Genomic DNA, 13,694 nt, shown 5'->3' with positions numbered 1-13,694 from the left:
CGTTAGGAATATATGATTTTAGTTTCGCATGTGTCTTTACCACGCAGCAATTCATAACGCAGGATTCTACTCCGCAAATTTTACGTCCCTTCTAAATTTACATAATGATACTGATAGGCTACTAAAAATTATTTTAAAACTGCCTAACAAAGCAAAATATCGATATTTATTAAAAAACAATACTACAAATTACATTTTTCTTAAAAAAATTTTAATTTACAATCCGCTTTATTTTTATTGTATTATGTATAAACATTGGATCCTTATCTCACCTCTCCACTGCCCTTCACGGAAACGAGCGTCAAAAAACGTTTTGAAAAAATAGAGATAGGACTACTATAATGACGTACACGTCACGTCGCTGGGGAGGCTCTTTTCTTGATCGTCAGAGGCAATTAATATCTTTTTATTTGTCCGTTTTCTTCTTTTTTTTTCAATCCGCTTGTTATTTTTTTGGGGGGGAGACCCCCCCCAGCCACCCCAAGCCCCCTCAGCCCCCCTTGTTTTTATATAGTTCCCTTTTCTTAATTATGATGGAGCAGGACGAGAGAACGAAGACTGGAAGGAAAGAACGTTGCGTGGTGATGACGATCGTGGAATGCACCCGCGTTGAAAAGACGTTTGCGGGGTACGTGAATCGTACTAAAAGTCATGCGTGGTAAAGACTTCGTAGTAAATGATGTTTCCCGTCCGTTAGTTGTCAGGCAATTTTGCTGAAGTCATCCTTTGGGCCTCTTTCACTCTTCTATCCCCAGATATGTAGTTAGTATTAGCAACAATTTATTTAGCATAGATAGTTCGGGAGCAGATGGGACAAGGCAGGCTCAAACTTCGCTATAAACAAGACCCGTGGCATACCAGCTTTTACGTTTACAGTACCGAAGGCCCACATCACAGCTCGAGTCTGGAGAACAGCGCATTATGAGGTATAATGCTTACCGATTGATCTGCTCCTCGCTTGTCTCTCACTCTCATCTGCCTTTCTTCCTCCTCCGCCCTTCCCTCTCACAGCTACCTCCTTCTCGAACTTCCACGCAGCCCAACCTGCCTCGACCACCCTTCTCATTCTTCTTTGTTTTCTCCCTCCCCTCGGCTGGTATTTAGACCCCTTCACCACTCGCACTACCCACCGCTTCACTGTCCCTGCTGGCCTCTCCGGACAGTGTATTTTGTCAGCAGGCCCATCGCACCGCGCTATGCGCCATGTGTCCTGCCCCTGTGATGAGACCTGCAGGCACTGGCCTGCCAGGGAGAGCTCCTCCTGGGCGTCTGAGAGAAAGCAGCTGTGCTCCCTCTATGCCAGGATGCAGGGTAGAACCAGACAGACTGCGCGACCTGGGGACCCCCTAGCACACACACACTGCAGGGCACAACTACCGCACAACCACTCTGGCCTATAGGCCACACCACCACTTAAGCACATAGAAGATCCGGGTTCCACTCAGACACCTGCTGTTTATTTACTGACTGGAGCACACGTATTCTTGTGGCTGTTGTTGGTCTTTAGAACCAAGATACTCGGGTCTAATCCCGGCTTTACCGCTTTCCCAAAATCTTGTGATCTGTGGCAAAACAGTTTAACGCTCATTGCCTTGCATTCCTCATCTGCCGAAACTTGGAGCGCTTTGAAACAGATTATGTTTAACATATTTAAACAATAATCGGCAAATCTTTTGAGGGTGGGTTTAGTTTAAGGTAAATATTGCTCACGCAGTTACCAGCCCCCCTCACTGGCAGGCTCAGAATAACCGGCAGGCTTGGGGTGAACCGGGGCAGAGCCTAGACATGGGGTGAATCGGAGCAGGGTGACTCCATCTCAGCAGCCTTTGGGGCGGGTACCCCAGGGAGTATTCCCTGCATTCACAGCCTCTGGCGATCACAACACTCACATCTGCCCACCCTCCGGCCGGGCAGTTAAAGGCCTCTGTCCTGATGGGTCTGCCTCTGAGGCCAGACAGAGCCGAGTCCTGGGCCGCTTATTGTATCACTTGTCTGCCTCCGCGGCCACGATAGTAAAGCGTGGGCCTGGCAGTCTACAATCCGCCTTCTCTGGAGCCAGCGCAGAGGCCGAGGCCTCCTTTTCTACTCTAGGGCCACTACCTCAGAGGCTTAGACGGCGGAGTTACCCCGCTGGACTGGCACGGGCTATCTACCCAGGGCGCCTCCTCTGGAGCCTGGGCAGAGCCTGAGCTGAAGGCCGCCCAGCATCCCTCGGCGTCACTACCCCAGAGTGCGGAGTAACTCTGCTGGACCTGCGCTGGCCTCTATCTCCACAGCACCCCCCCCTCTGGAGCCTGGGCAGAGCCTGGCCTGAGGGCCACCAGCTCTTCCTCAGTGCACCGCCTCAGACAGGTCGGAAGATGCCTCTGCAGTCCACCTCCTCTGAAGCTCGGGCAGCCCTGAGCCCGGGCTCGCCTTCCCCCCTGTCACTGCCTCCGAGGTCACTGGCTGTGAGAGGCCAGTAACGTGGACTGGAGGCGGAGATCGGCAATAGCGTCATCATGTTTGGCCTGCCCCGCCCCAACTAAGCTCAGTTAGGGCAATCTGAGCAGTTGGGTTTGGTGAGGGCAGGCAACGGCTGTAAAAAAAGGCCCAAGAATAATAAATGACACTAACAGGCTACAAATTTAAATGCAAGGCGCAAGCTACTCATGGGGGTTCGGCGAGCTACCGGTAGCTCGCGATCGACCGGTTGGAGACCCCTGGTTTAATCCATCACCGTTCTTTAGCCCACTCTGCCTACCCAGTTCAGACATGGCCATATGCAAATCAGTCTGACCCTGTGCCTCATGGGAACAGTCCAGCCCGAACTGCCAAGCCATGCCTTCCCTGGACCGGAAACAAGCTTTCGCGGACCAGTTTCTGGCATTTCAGCAGTCTTCAGCCGGCCTGCTTGAATCCAGTGGCAAAGTGAGCAAGGGACTCACGTCTGAGCATACCCTGCCAACTTATGGCGAACAAAGTGGTCGTGATGGACGGAGCATCTGAACCAATCAAACACTCACACCCAGTCAACAGATCTGGGTTTAATCCATCACCATTCTTTAGCCCACTCTGCCACCCCAGTACAGACATGGCCATGTGCAAATCAGTCTGACCCTGTGCCTCATGGGAACAGTCCAGCCCGAACTGCCAAGCCATGCCTTCCCTGGACCGGAAACAAGCTTCCGAGGACCGGTTTCTGGCATTTCAGCCGTCTTCAGCCCGGCATGCTTGAATCCAGTGGCAAAGTGAGCAAGGAACTCACGTCTGAGCATACCCTGCCAACTTATGGCGAACAAAAAGGTACAAAAGGGGGTGGTGATGGACGGAGCATCTGAACCAATCAAACACTCACACCCAGTCAACAGATCTGGGTTTAATTCATCACCGTTCTTTAGCCCACTCTGCCACCCCAGTTCAGACATGGCAATATGCAAATCAGTTTGACCCAGTGCCTCATGGGAACAGTCCAGCCCGAAATGACAAGCCATGCCTTCCCTGGACCGGAAACAAGCTTCCGAAGACCGGTTTCTGGCATTCCAGCCGTCTTCAGCCCGGCTTGCTTGAATCCAGTGGCAAAATGAGCAAGGGACTCATGTCTGAGCATACCCTGCCAACTTATGGCAAACAAAGTGGTACAAAAGGGGGGTGGTGATGGACGGAGCATCTGAACCAATCAAACACTCACACCCAGTCAACAGATCTGGGTTTAATAGATCACCGTTCTTTAGCCCACTCTGCCAACCCAGTTCAGACATGGCAATATGCAAATCAGTTTGACCCTGTGCCTCATGGGAACAGTCCAGCCCGAACTGCCAAGCCATGCCTTCCCTGGACCGGAAACAAGCTTCCGAGTACCGGTTTCTGGCTTTTCAGCCGTCTTCAGCCCGGCTTCCTTGAATCCAGTGGCAAAGTGAGCAAGGGACTCACGTTTGAGCATACCCTGCCAACTTATGGCGAACAAAGAGGTACAAAAGGGGGTGGTGATGGACGGAGCATCTGAACCAATCAAACACTCACACCCAGTCAACAGATCTGGGTTTAATCCATCACCGTTCTTTAGCCCACTCTGCCACCCCAATTCAGACATGGCCATATGCAAATCAGTCTGACCCTGTGCCTCATGGGAACAGTCTAGCCCGAAATGACAAGCCATGCCTTCCCTGGACCGGAAACAAGCTTCCGAAGACCGGTTTCTGGCATTTCAGCCGTCTTCAGCCCGGCTCGCTTGAATCCAGTGGCAAAATGAGCAAGGGACTCATGTCTGAGCATACCCTGCCAACTTATGGCAAACAAAGTGGTACAAAAGGGGGTGGTGATGGACGGAGCATCTGAACCAATCAAACACTCACACCCAGTCAACAGATCTGGGTTTAATCCATCACCGTTCTTTAGCCCACTCTGCCACCCCAATTCAGACATGGCCATATGCAAATCAGTCTGACCCTGTGCCTCATGGGAACAGTCCAGCCCGAAATGACAAGCCATGCCTTCCCTGGACCGGAAACAAGCTTCCGAAGACCGGTTTTTGGCATTTCAGCCGTCTTCAGCCCGGCTTGCTTGAATCCAGTGGCAAAATGAGCAAGGGACTCATGTCTGAGCATACCCTGCCAACTTATGGCGAACAAAGTGGTACAAAAGGGGGTGGTGATGGACGGAGCATCTGAACCAATCAAACACTCACACCCAGTCAACAGATCTGGGTTTAATCCATCACCGTTCTTTAGCCCACTCTGCCACCCCAGTTCAGACATGGCCATATGCAAATCAGTCTTACCCTGTGCCTCTGTTGACTGGGTGTGAGTGTTTGATTAGTTCAGATGCTCCGTCCATCACCACCCCCTTTTGTACAGGGCCGTTTTTGTAGCATACTCGGGCCTGTAACAAAATCGGCCGAAAACCGGCCCCGGCAATGAGCTCAGTCGCACCCCCAGGGTGCGACCGAGCTGGCCGGCCGAACACTTTGCCAGGGCCGGTTTTGGTTCTCAGTCCGGCCCTGGTTAGTGGTGACTAGAGTCCAACTCAACTTTGATATTGCTGGGCTGTCCCTACAAGTTCAGGGATCAGATTAAAACCTGACAACATCATTCTTTCGAGGAGAACTGCAATGGAAAAATATTTCTCCTGCCCCATCATGCAAGCTGACAAAAAAGGTTCTAGGCATATGAGGAGAAAGCATTTGATGCAAAACTTGGACCAGAAAAAAAAAATTCAATTTGTCTTCTTAAATCAGCAATAGACTAAAAGGGAAGGTTACATTTCTAATCTACAGGGGCGTAGCTTCTGGCGGGTATTTAGGGTGTTACACCGCCCTCTAATAAATGTATTATGCAATAAATAGTTGGGTACAGGTGCTTCAAGTCAGGTATACTGAGGTGTTTGTCTTTCACTTGGGGCATTTACATACACATGCATGTGAAAACACACACTTTATTGATCTTAAAAAAAAATTCATTTTACAAAATATTGTGTTTAAGTACCCCTCACAATCTGTACTGCTCTCCCTTCCTACTGTTCCTTAAGCTCCCTCCTGTCCTGCTTTTCATATCATGTATTTTAACCTGTGTGATTGTTGGGAAATTTGAAGCTCACACACCCTCAATCCTACTGACCAAGCTATGTCCCTGCTAAAATGATGCCCCTGAACAATTATATGTGAACATTTATTTCTAACATAGTGAAGAAACACCTTCCATGTTTTAGGCCTGGGCAGTGAACTCCGCTCCATTCGCGGAGTTTGCTGAGTTTTCTGCACTTCGCGCTCCACGGAGCTCGCGGAGTGCAGAAAACTCCGCTCCGCGTAGTACAGCGGAGTTTTTCCTCGCACAGGCTCATGAACGGTTAGTTCGCAAACACGAGCTGCTGCTCGGGTAGAATTTCTACCCCAGCGGCAGGAAGATCAGCGTGAATGGCAGTTCGCACTGCACTTCGCTACTTGCGGCACTTTGCTGAGTTTTTTTGCCTCTTTGCGGAGTTCCGCCTAGCAAAACTCTGTGAATTACACCCATCTATTTGATATCAAATACATGGATGGAATATATTTGGGAACCTGCACTAGGTTGAAAATGAATGTCACTGAAGTGCCCAAACTGAAATTGCACTGACCACCTCAGATGAGGTTAGAATCTGCAATATAACAGCTATGTCTAAAGGGATTTTACCAGAATAAATGATTTCATATTAAAATATACTTGGACATTCTACAAAAAACTACCATGCAGGGTTGTTATTCGGTCATACATTTCTGAATAGGTTGCACAGATCATTAAAGGCAATAGGTGGCCATCTGTGTAGACATGAGCAGGGGCCAATACAAAGAACAGTGGCGGCTCCTCTACAATGGTGGAGGAGAGTTGCCCCACTGCCTGGTTCAGAGTGAGTAAGTGAAAAATAAAACAATGTCATCATTTAATTTGTCATTTTCCGGCTCGGCTCTGAGCCAGCTTATGAAGGGAGGGGCGGGGCATTGGGAGGAGGAAGGCGACGTGCACTCCACTCCCTAAGTGCGCATATGTGTTTTGGCTGGCCGTCTCAGGCCAACCAAAACACACAACATGCGCACTTACGTTTTCTCCAGGCTAGCTGCATTGAGAAGCCACGCTGGAGAAACCCCACAGACTCCCTGGTCTGAGCAGGGTGTCTTTCCTGCCTGCTCAGACCAATATCCGGGCTGCTCTCACGTGAGAGCAGCGCTGGGATTGCAGGGAGTTGATGACGTTGTCCCAGTGCTGGCTGGGACCAGGAAGGATTGTACTGAGTGCGACGCAGTAGGTGGGAGGCAGCTCCAGGTACATTTATTTTTTTGTTTTTGTTTATTACAACACCCCATGCGCGCTCCCTCTCCCGCACTTCCCTGCGCCCCCTCCACCTGCACCACCACCTCTTTATTGTGGCGGCCGTGACTGCAAGGGAAGTGTTCTTTCATTAAATGAGGGGGCTCTGATACTTGTAATACAGGCTCTACTATCACACACCAATGACGGGGTGGGCATAGTATAGGAGGAAATGGTGTGGTGCAGTGTTTCTTAACCTGTGGTCTGAGGACCCCTTGCGCGCCGCAATGCCTATCCAGGGGGTCTGTGACTGCTTATAACATTAAATAATATTAACAGACTAATAAAGCATATATAAAAAAACAACATTTTAACATGGTCTATAAATGTGAAAGAATTTGAAGTTGGAGGCTAAAAATTAGGTTGGCATCCTCAGATTGATTTGTATGAGCAGTGGAAGTGCATCACATAGAATATAGTATGGACGATTGATGGCCTCAATTAAATTTAGAAAAGCTCCAACCTTCCCATTAAAGTTAACATTTTTGTTTTTTATGTTTGTAAATTAAATAAAATATTTAATTGATTATGTATTTAGTTGATGAATGCTTGTTTGTGTAATTTTGTGTATTGTTGAAATTGCCTCAGACAGGGTCTCCGGATTTCAACAACAACTTAGTGGGGCCCCAGAGAAGGTTAAAAAAGTTCAGAACCACTAGTGTGGTGCGCTTATTGTATGAGACAACTATCGGAAAGCGACAAGGTGGAACGCGAAAACAGGGTCATTGGGCCTGCTGATATGCTGGAAGGCTTACTTTTATTATCTCTTTCATAATAAAAGTAGTTTTCCAGGTCTGCCCTGCAAAACTAATAGGCCCAACAAGAACAAAAACACAAATCTGCAACTACACATGTTCTACTATACAACGGTCTAGATTACAAATTTTAGGAATTCACATACAGTATAACTAGGCTTTCCTGTTTTCAGTTTCTGTTTTTGGTAAATTCTGGTGGTTTTTTTTCAGTGTTTTCATGTGATTTCAGTACCTTAAAAAAACTGTTGTTATCAGTAGTTACACATTTTCGTGCCACTAAAAACAACAGAAAGGGTATTTTTCTGGTGTTTATGGAACATTTTGCTTTTAATATTGCCTGCTTTCCGCACTGATAGAACATGGTATATAGACAGTGTGCGTACAGTGTATATGAGGTTCAAATAGATTTTTACAAATAAAACTTATTGTAGTACATCACACAATACTTCTTTAGTGAATCTTTGGTCATGTGCGCTCGATCTTTCCTTCTCATATAAACTTCTGTGAAAAGGCCCTATCAACATTGGCACTTGAGACGGGCAACACCAAAACAGCCAGTACACAATTTGTTAACTCTGGCCACTGACAGCTTTCCATGCCAAAACTGGTGCACTTGAAGATTGCAATTCTCAGGACAGGTTCTGCAACATTTGCATTGAGCTGGGCGCTTATGCCCTCAGAGTTATTGAAGCGGTCAAAATTGAAGCAGCACTTTTAAAACTAGGGAGGAAAATCCCCTTTACTGAAGGGATCTAGAACTTGTACAGAGTACCACCATGAGGTTTCATTGACTTAAAATGCCATTGGTAGTGAAGGGACATTTCTATGCATCATTGCAAGCCATTTCTCATACATTCAAGCACTCTAACATGGAACATGTTGCAGTGCCAAAGTCACTGAAGGTGTCGCCCAGCCTACTCTCAAGGAGAGGTTTCACATCTACACCAATTATGTTAAACGCTTGGCAGACAAGGGGATTTTCAGACTCTGTTTTTTTTATTATGTCCACTACAGCAATTATGTTTTCCTGTAAAAATCTAATAATGCAGTAGAGTGCACTTTTTTCACTTCACTATCTTTATGCGACCAAAGATCCTCACATTTCTTGCCTTTGGCATCATCACTCAGCAAAAATTCTGTAAATGGCTGCCACATGCATAATATAGCATTTATAGCCCAGTTTGGATGACTTTTTCTTTGATGCCACACAAAGCACAAAATTATAAATATTTGCGTTTTATTTCCTGTGCATAAGAAAACAGTGCACCAGCATGGACTAAAAGGTCAATAGCATCCCTCATTAACTCTGAATAATTTTAAATATGCTTTCAGCATACCATCTAACAAGTAGCAAGGATCTCCTACACGGAATCACTTCAGCTCGAGTATCAATTTTGACAGGTCATCACACAACTTTTTCATATACATAGCTGAATCACTGCAAATACAAACAATATCACTCCAATCTTTGTTGAACTTTGAAATAACTTTTTTTTGCAGAGCATTCCAAGTGACACTGCGTTCCTTTTTTCCAAAAGTCTGGTGTCATGTATTCACCACTATCCCAAATGCTTGGTGATAGCACTCTTTATATATATACTTGTCACCAGCCGCGGGCCGTGGAGGGAGTTACGGTGGGGCAGGGAGGCGGGGAGGGGGAGGGGCAGGGTGGAGGGAGCTAAACACTGGAATATGGATATTTGCAGGTAAGTACACAATTTTATTAATAAAACGAAATTCGTAGCGCGCACAGCATCGCATTTTGCGATGCAGTGCACGCTACGAAATTCGTTTTATTAATTAAATTGTGTACTTACCTGCAAATATCCATATGCCAGTTTTTAGCTCCCTCCACCCTGCCCCTCCCCCTCCCCGCCTCCCTGCCCCACCGTAACTCCCTCCACGGCCCGCGGCTGCTTGTCACTATACCTTGCATTGAATGTTTGAAGCCTGAGGTGTTGGCAATTCACCTACTATCAATACTGACTCACTAGAAACTGTGGGCTGATGTTTTAAGGATGTTTACCTATTCTCTGTGGGTAACTGTGATGACACATATTAGGAAAGATTCTTATGAAATCAGCCATTTTACCTATCAGTGAAAGAATCAAATGCAGCCAAATATCAAATATGATTTTGATATTTCTTGATTCTCTACAGTTTATAAAATAATTCAACGAGACATAAAACATGCTTCTAAACCATGCATCTTTAGACCAAAGACCACAAAACAGTAAAAAGCAAAAGGAAGAAGAAACAATATTTTAGTGGCATCCCTAAACAACAAAACTCAAGCAGAATAATGTTAGCCCAGTCTTACTTACTGCTAGCTTGCATAACCAAGTTCCATTGTGGTGGCCCCTTCAGGAAGAAAAAAAAGACTCTTTCACTCTCTTTTTCCTTTCATTGAATGTCATTTAGTTTGTGGTTGTGCAGGTGTTTTTATGTTTATATGTTTTCACTGGTGAGGGCTATTGATCTTTCAGTGGGGTTTTATCAGTTATTATGGGTTTAAACCTAAAACCCCACAGCCTAAGTATAACTCTGCTCTAGGGAAAGGTAGACAGTTGTGTAAATGCACATTTTAATATGTTTTCCCCACAGGGAAAACATTTCCCCCCTGGATAAACCACTTCTCCTACTCCTCTGGGGAGTTTAAAGTATGTTCTGTTGCCCTTTCCACTGTGGAAGGTGTTTTTGTTTTAACTATTCACTGGAGCAGATCTCTGGCCATTTTGAGGAGGGGAACAGGTCAGAGAGGAGTTTCTGAATGCTAGTGCACTCAGAAGTTTGGAGGCATTCACAACCTCTTAAGGTAAATACAGTCTTGAACCACCCAATGCCCAATCCTTGGGGTAGTAGTGCTTCTTCGTAGCTTGTCATGGTGTAACAATTACTCAGCAGTAAAATGATCTACAGCTGCAATGCATCCTTTTCTGAAGATCCGGCATGATTAATTGAAGTAATTTTCAATCATAAATATACATTTTGAACTATAAATGTTTTTTTCGGGCCCAATATTTGTACACTGCACTTACAGTCTAGAAGCAATAGATTGTGCCCCAGTCTTTGTCACACCATAGTAGTGTTTTAAGACCGTTCTGTAAAACTAAAGTGGGCTTGCTGAGCGTCAAGAAGCAGTAAACTATCTCGATATTTTCACTGCCGCTCAGAGAGCACTATAGTATAACTGCCTTGTACAGCTAAAGTGTGAGTACTGCATCTCTATGAAGGGTGGGGCTGAATCTGAATGGATATTCACCTTACTTGCACTGTACTTTAACAACTTCTAAGTGAAAAGTGTGTAAAACACTAGTTTACTTTGACTTACAGTGCATCACATTGGTTTCTGTTCACAGAACACTGAAGAGTAATTCTAAATCTAGTGTAATACTGCAATATTGTACAATAGTGTCAACGAAAGCTATGCCATAGTTGTTAAAAAAAGAAAGTAGTAGGTAAAAAAAATCTAGACTGTCCAAGCAGGGCTCTATGAGAGTGATGGAGAGTGGAGATCACAACTTGTTGAGGCGAGGAGGCAAGGGAACTTGTTGAGGGTAGGAGGCAAGGGAAGGCACAAAGAGTGATGGGGTGGGCAGGAGCTCAGATTTATTTTATTTTTTTCCATTTGGGACAGGAAGGAGAGGCCATGTTGTGAGCTGCTCTCCCATTACTTTTCTGCCCCCTCTATAGCAGATAAAAGCAGGGGAAGGTGATTATCGGATCATACATAGCATAACATTGTAGATAAAGAAAAAGTAAACGACAGGGATGTTTTTATCTCGGGGTTCTGAGCAACATCACAGACAACTCGAGCTTCCCTCTCCTTACCTATTTGAAGTCACTCAAAACCCATCAGTAAAAAATATTTCTGTTACCTTTGTAAGTATATTTATTTTTGTTGCAAGGATGTGATTTTCCAGTGGATTGAACTGTATTTTATTGATTGTTATGGGACTTTGGGAACATGCCAGGAAGTTAAATCCTCGGAAGTCAATGAAGAGTCCCTCTTCCTAGGCAATGAAAATCTTTTGAAATGTATATTTTTGTTATCCATGTGGAAATATTTGACATATTAATTTGTGATGCTACAATGTCTGATTTATAACTGATTAATAAAAAATTCTATAAAAAAGTCAATGAAGAGTTAGCGGAGGTCAAAGCACGGGTATGTCATAAATATGTAAAAAATGTGTTTGCGCATTGCACTCCATTTTGCTAATCTATGAAGATATAATTCTCAGCCCCATTCCGAAGTGAGACATAGCAGTGGAAAAATCATCTTGTGATTGCATAAGTGATGTGTGCAGACCACAATTTAATAGGTGCCCCAGATACATGTGGTGGCTTGGAAACTAAATATTTCAAAAAGTGACCTAGGCCATGACTTTTTAATAAGTACGGTCAACGCCCGTCTTTTTTATTTAACTTTCATCTGTGCTTCGTGGCGTGTTTTTCCAGGAAAGTAGACTGTTGTAATACCCTCAACCCAAGCCAACATTCCTAAAAGATGATAAATCCAAACCTCAACAGTGCTTAATTTAACAGGAAAATGGTACGTTATACTTTCATAGTTCCCAACTGCAGCTGTGCACAGGTTTTACAGTACTCGAAGTATAACAGTCCGCGCGGAACCCGGATGCAACTTACCACTTGACACCAGCACTCCAATGCACACCAATAATATCGCGACCACTGTGAGTGCGATCGCTCCCAGTAAGATTTTCTGTTGTGTCTGCAGAAAATTGTAAAGGGAAATACATGGTTGGTATTAACTGTTCAAAAACGAGATGCACGTGCACATTAGGTAACGCATGCGCTCTTTGCGGGGGTTGCTTAAAAATGGCCAGTTATGACCGGAACAGAACGTGCGTCTACTACTAGCAGCATGCTGCAGGCAAGTAGACATGGCTTCAGATTGTGCGCGGAAGCGTGTCAAAAGCAACCAGAGGAAATGCAGTGACAAAGAACTTATGCGTTTTAGTGGATTTGAAATTGCATCTATATGGGGGTTGCAAACCCCTGAGGAGGCGTTGAAATGCTCTGATTTGTCTAAATTGCAAAATGAGTACAGCCTGAGTGCAAATGCATTTTTGAAATTTGCAACTGCGTTGAAACAATATGGATAAACTCGTCCATATAAATGTCCAGAACAGGTCCTGTAACTCGTCAGCAATAGCATTCGCTTAATTTAGCAGAAAAGCACTGGACTGAAGAGCAACGGCAAACAGTCCGACAAAACACAGTGCAAACATCTTTAAAAGTAGTGACATTGAGAAAATTGATGAAAACTGACCTTCATTTTCTAAGATGCAGAGAAAGAAGAATTTTCCTTTCTGTAAACGACTTGTTGTTGAGTGAATGGAAGCCGCTAAATGCACAGCCCGCTTGAGAGTTCACCGCAAAGGGCTGATTCCTCCCCAGACTTCTTTGCATACTTGAAACACTGGCAGACCACTCAGGTTCCGCACAAAATTGGAAACAGACTTTAGGGGAAGTTCTTGGCTGGGAAGGCGTGGGTGGTACTTAAAATAAACGTCTCAGAGCCGCCCAACTATCGAAGATGTAACCTGCTACATCCCTCCCAACTTCCAGTTAAAATGACAACAATACGGTTAAGATGCATTTCATTTTCTATCTTTTTTTAAATCTCGGAAACCACTTTGTATTTTCAGAACCTGCAGGTTTAAAGCACCAGTCTGCAGAAAACCCCGACTGACAATTTAATAGTAAAAACTTTCAAGGTTTATAATTTGAATAATGTAAAGTATTTTAGAGCAGGTAAGGGAGTGTTAATGTTATGATGTTTAATTGCTGTAATTAACAAAGATTGGCAAGGCCAGTAGATCTGGCTTCTTTTTAGATGTATGTGCTCTCTGTTGCACTGGACATATGTTAGCGTGCGATATGTGTGACTATGCAAATAGAGCACACACATACAGAAGGACACATATGCACATAGGTGAGAACCAAATGCAAACATTCCCACACAGACAACACGCAGAGACACATGCATATAAACACATATGGACAATGGAGGGTGTTGGTTAGATGCCTCAATGGATGTTTTGATGGCTCAAAGGTTCTATACAAGAATGAATGTTGGTTAGGTCAATAGGTGTTT

At 45.0% G+C, this 13,694-nt stretch overlaps 1 protein-coding gene across 1 annotated transcript in view; it reads right to left on the bottom strand.

The window, feature by feature from the left end:
• FAP (fibroblast activation protein alpha) overlaps positions 1-13,041 on the bottom strand; it is a 662,945-nt gene extending 649,904 nt beyond the window's left edge. The window contains exons 1-2 of the mRNA XM_078681652.1: positions 12,867-13,041; positions 12,221-12,305 (exon numbers count right to left, since the gene is read on the bottom strand). Coding sequence (XP_078537778.1) covers positions 12,221-12,305; positions 12,867-12,872 — 91 coding nt within the window. The 5' untranslated portion in view covers positions 12,873-13,041. The remainder of the gene's footprint in view (positions 1-12,220; positions 12,306-12,866) is intronic.
• Between the last annotated feature and the right edge of the window lie 653 nt (positions 13,042-13,694).

The sequence above is a fragment of the Lissotriton helveticus genome, chromosome 3_1 (assembly GCF_964261635.1).
Source record: "Lissotriton helveticus chromosome 3_1, aLisHel1.1, whole genome shotgun sequence".
Taxonomy (NCBI): Eukaryota; Metazoa; Chordata; class Amphibia; order Caudata; family Salamandridae; genus Lissotriton; species Lissotriton helveticus.
Note: the sequence above shows the minus strand (reverse complement) of the source record. Positions and strands in the feature narration are given on the sequence as shown.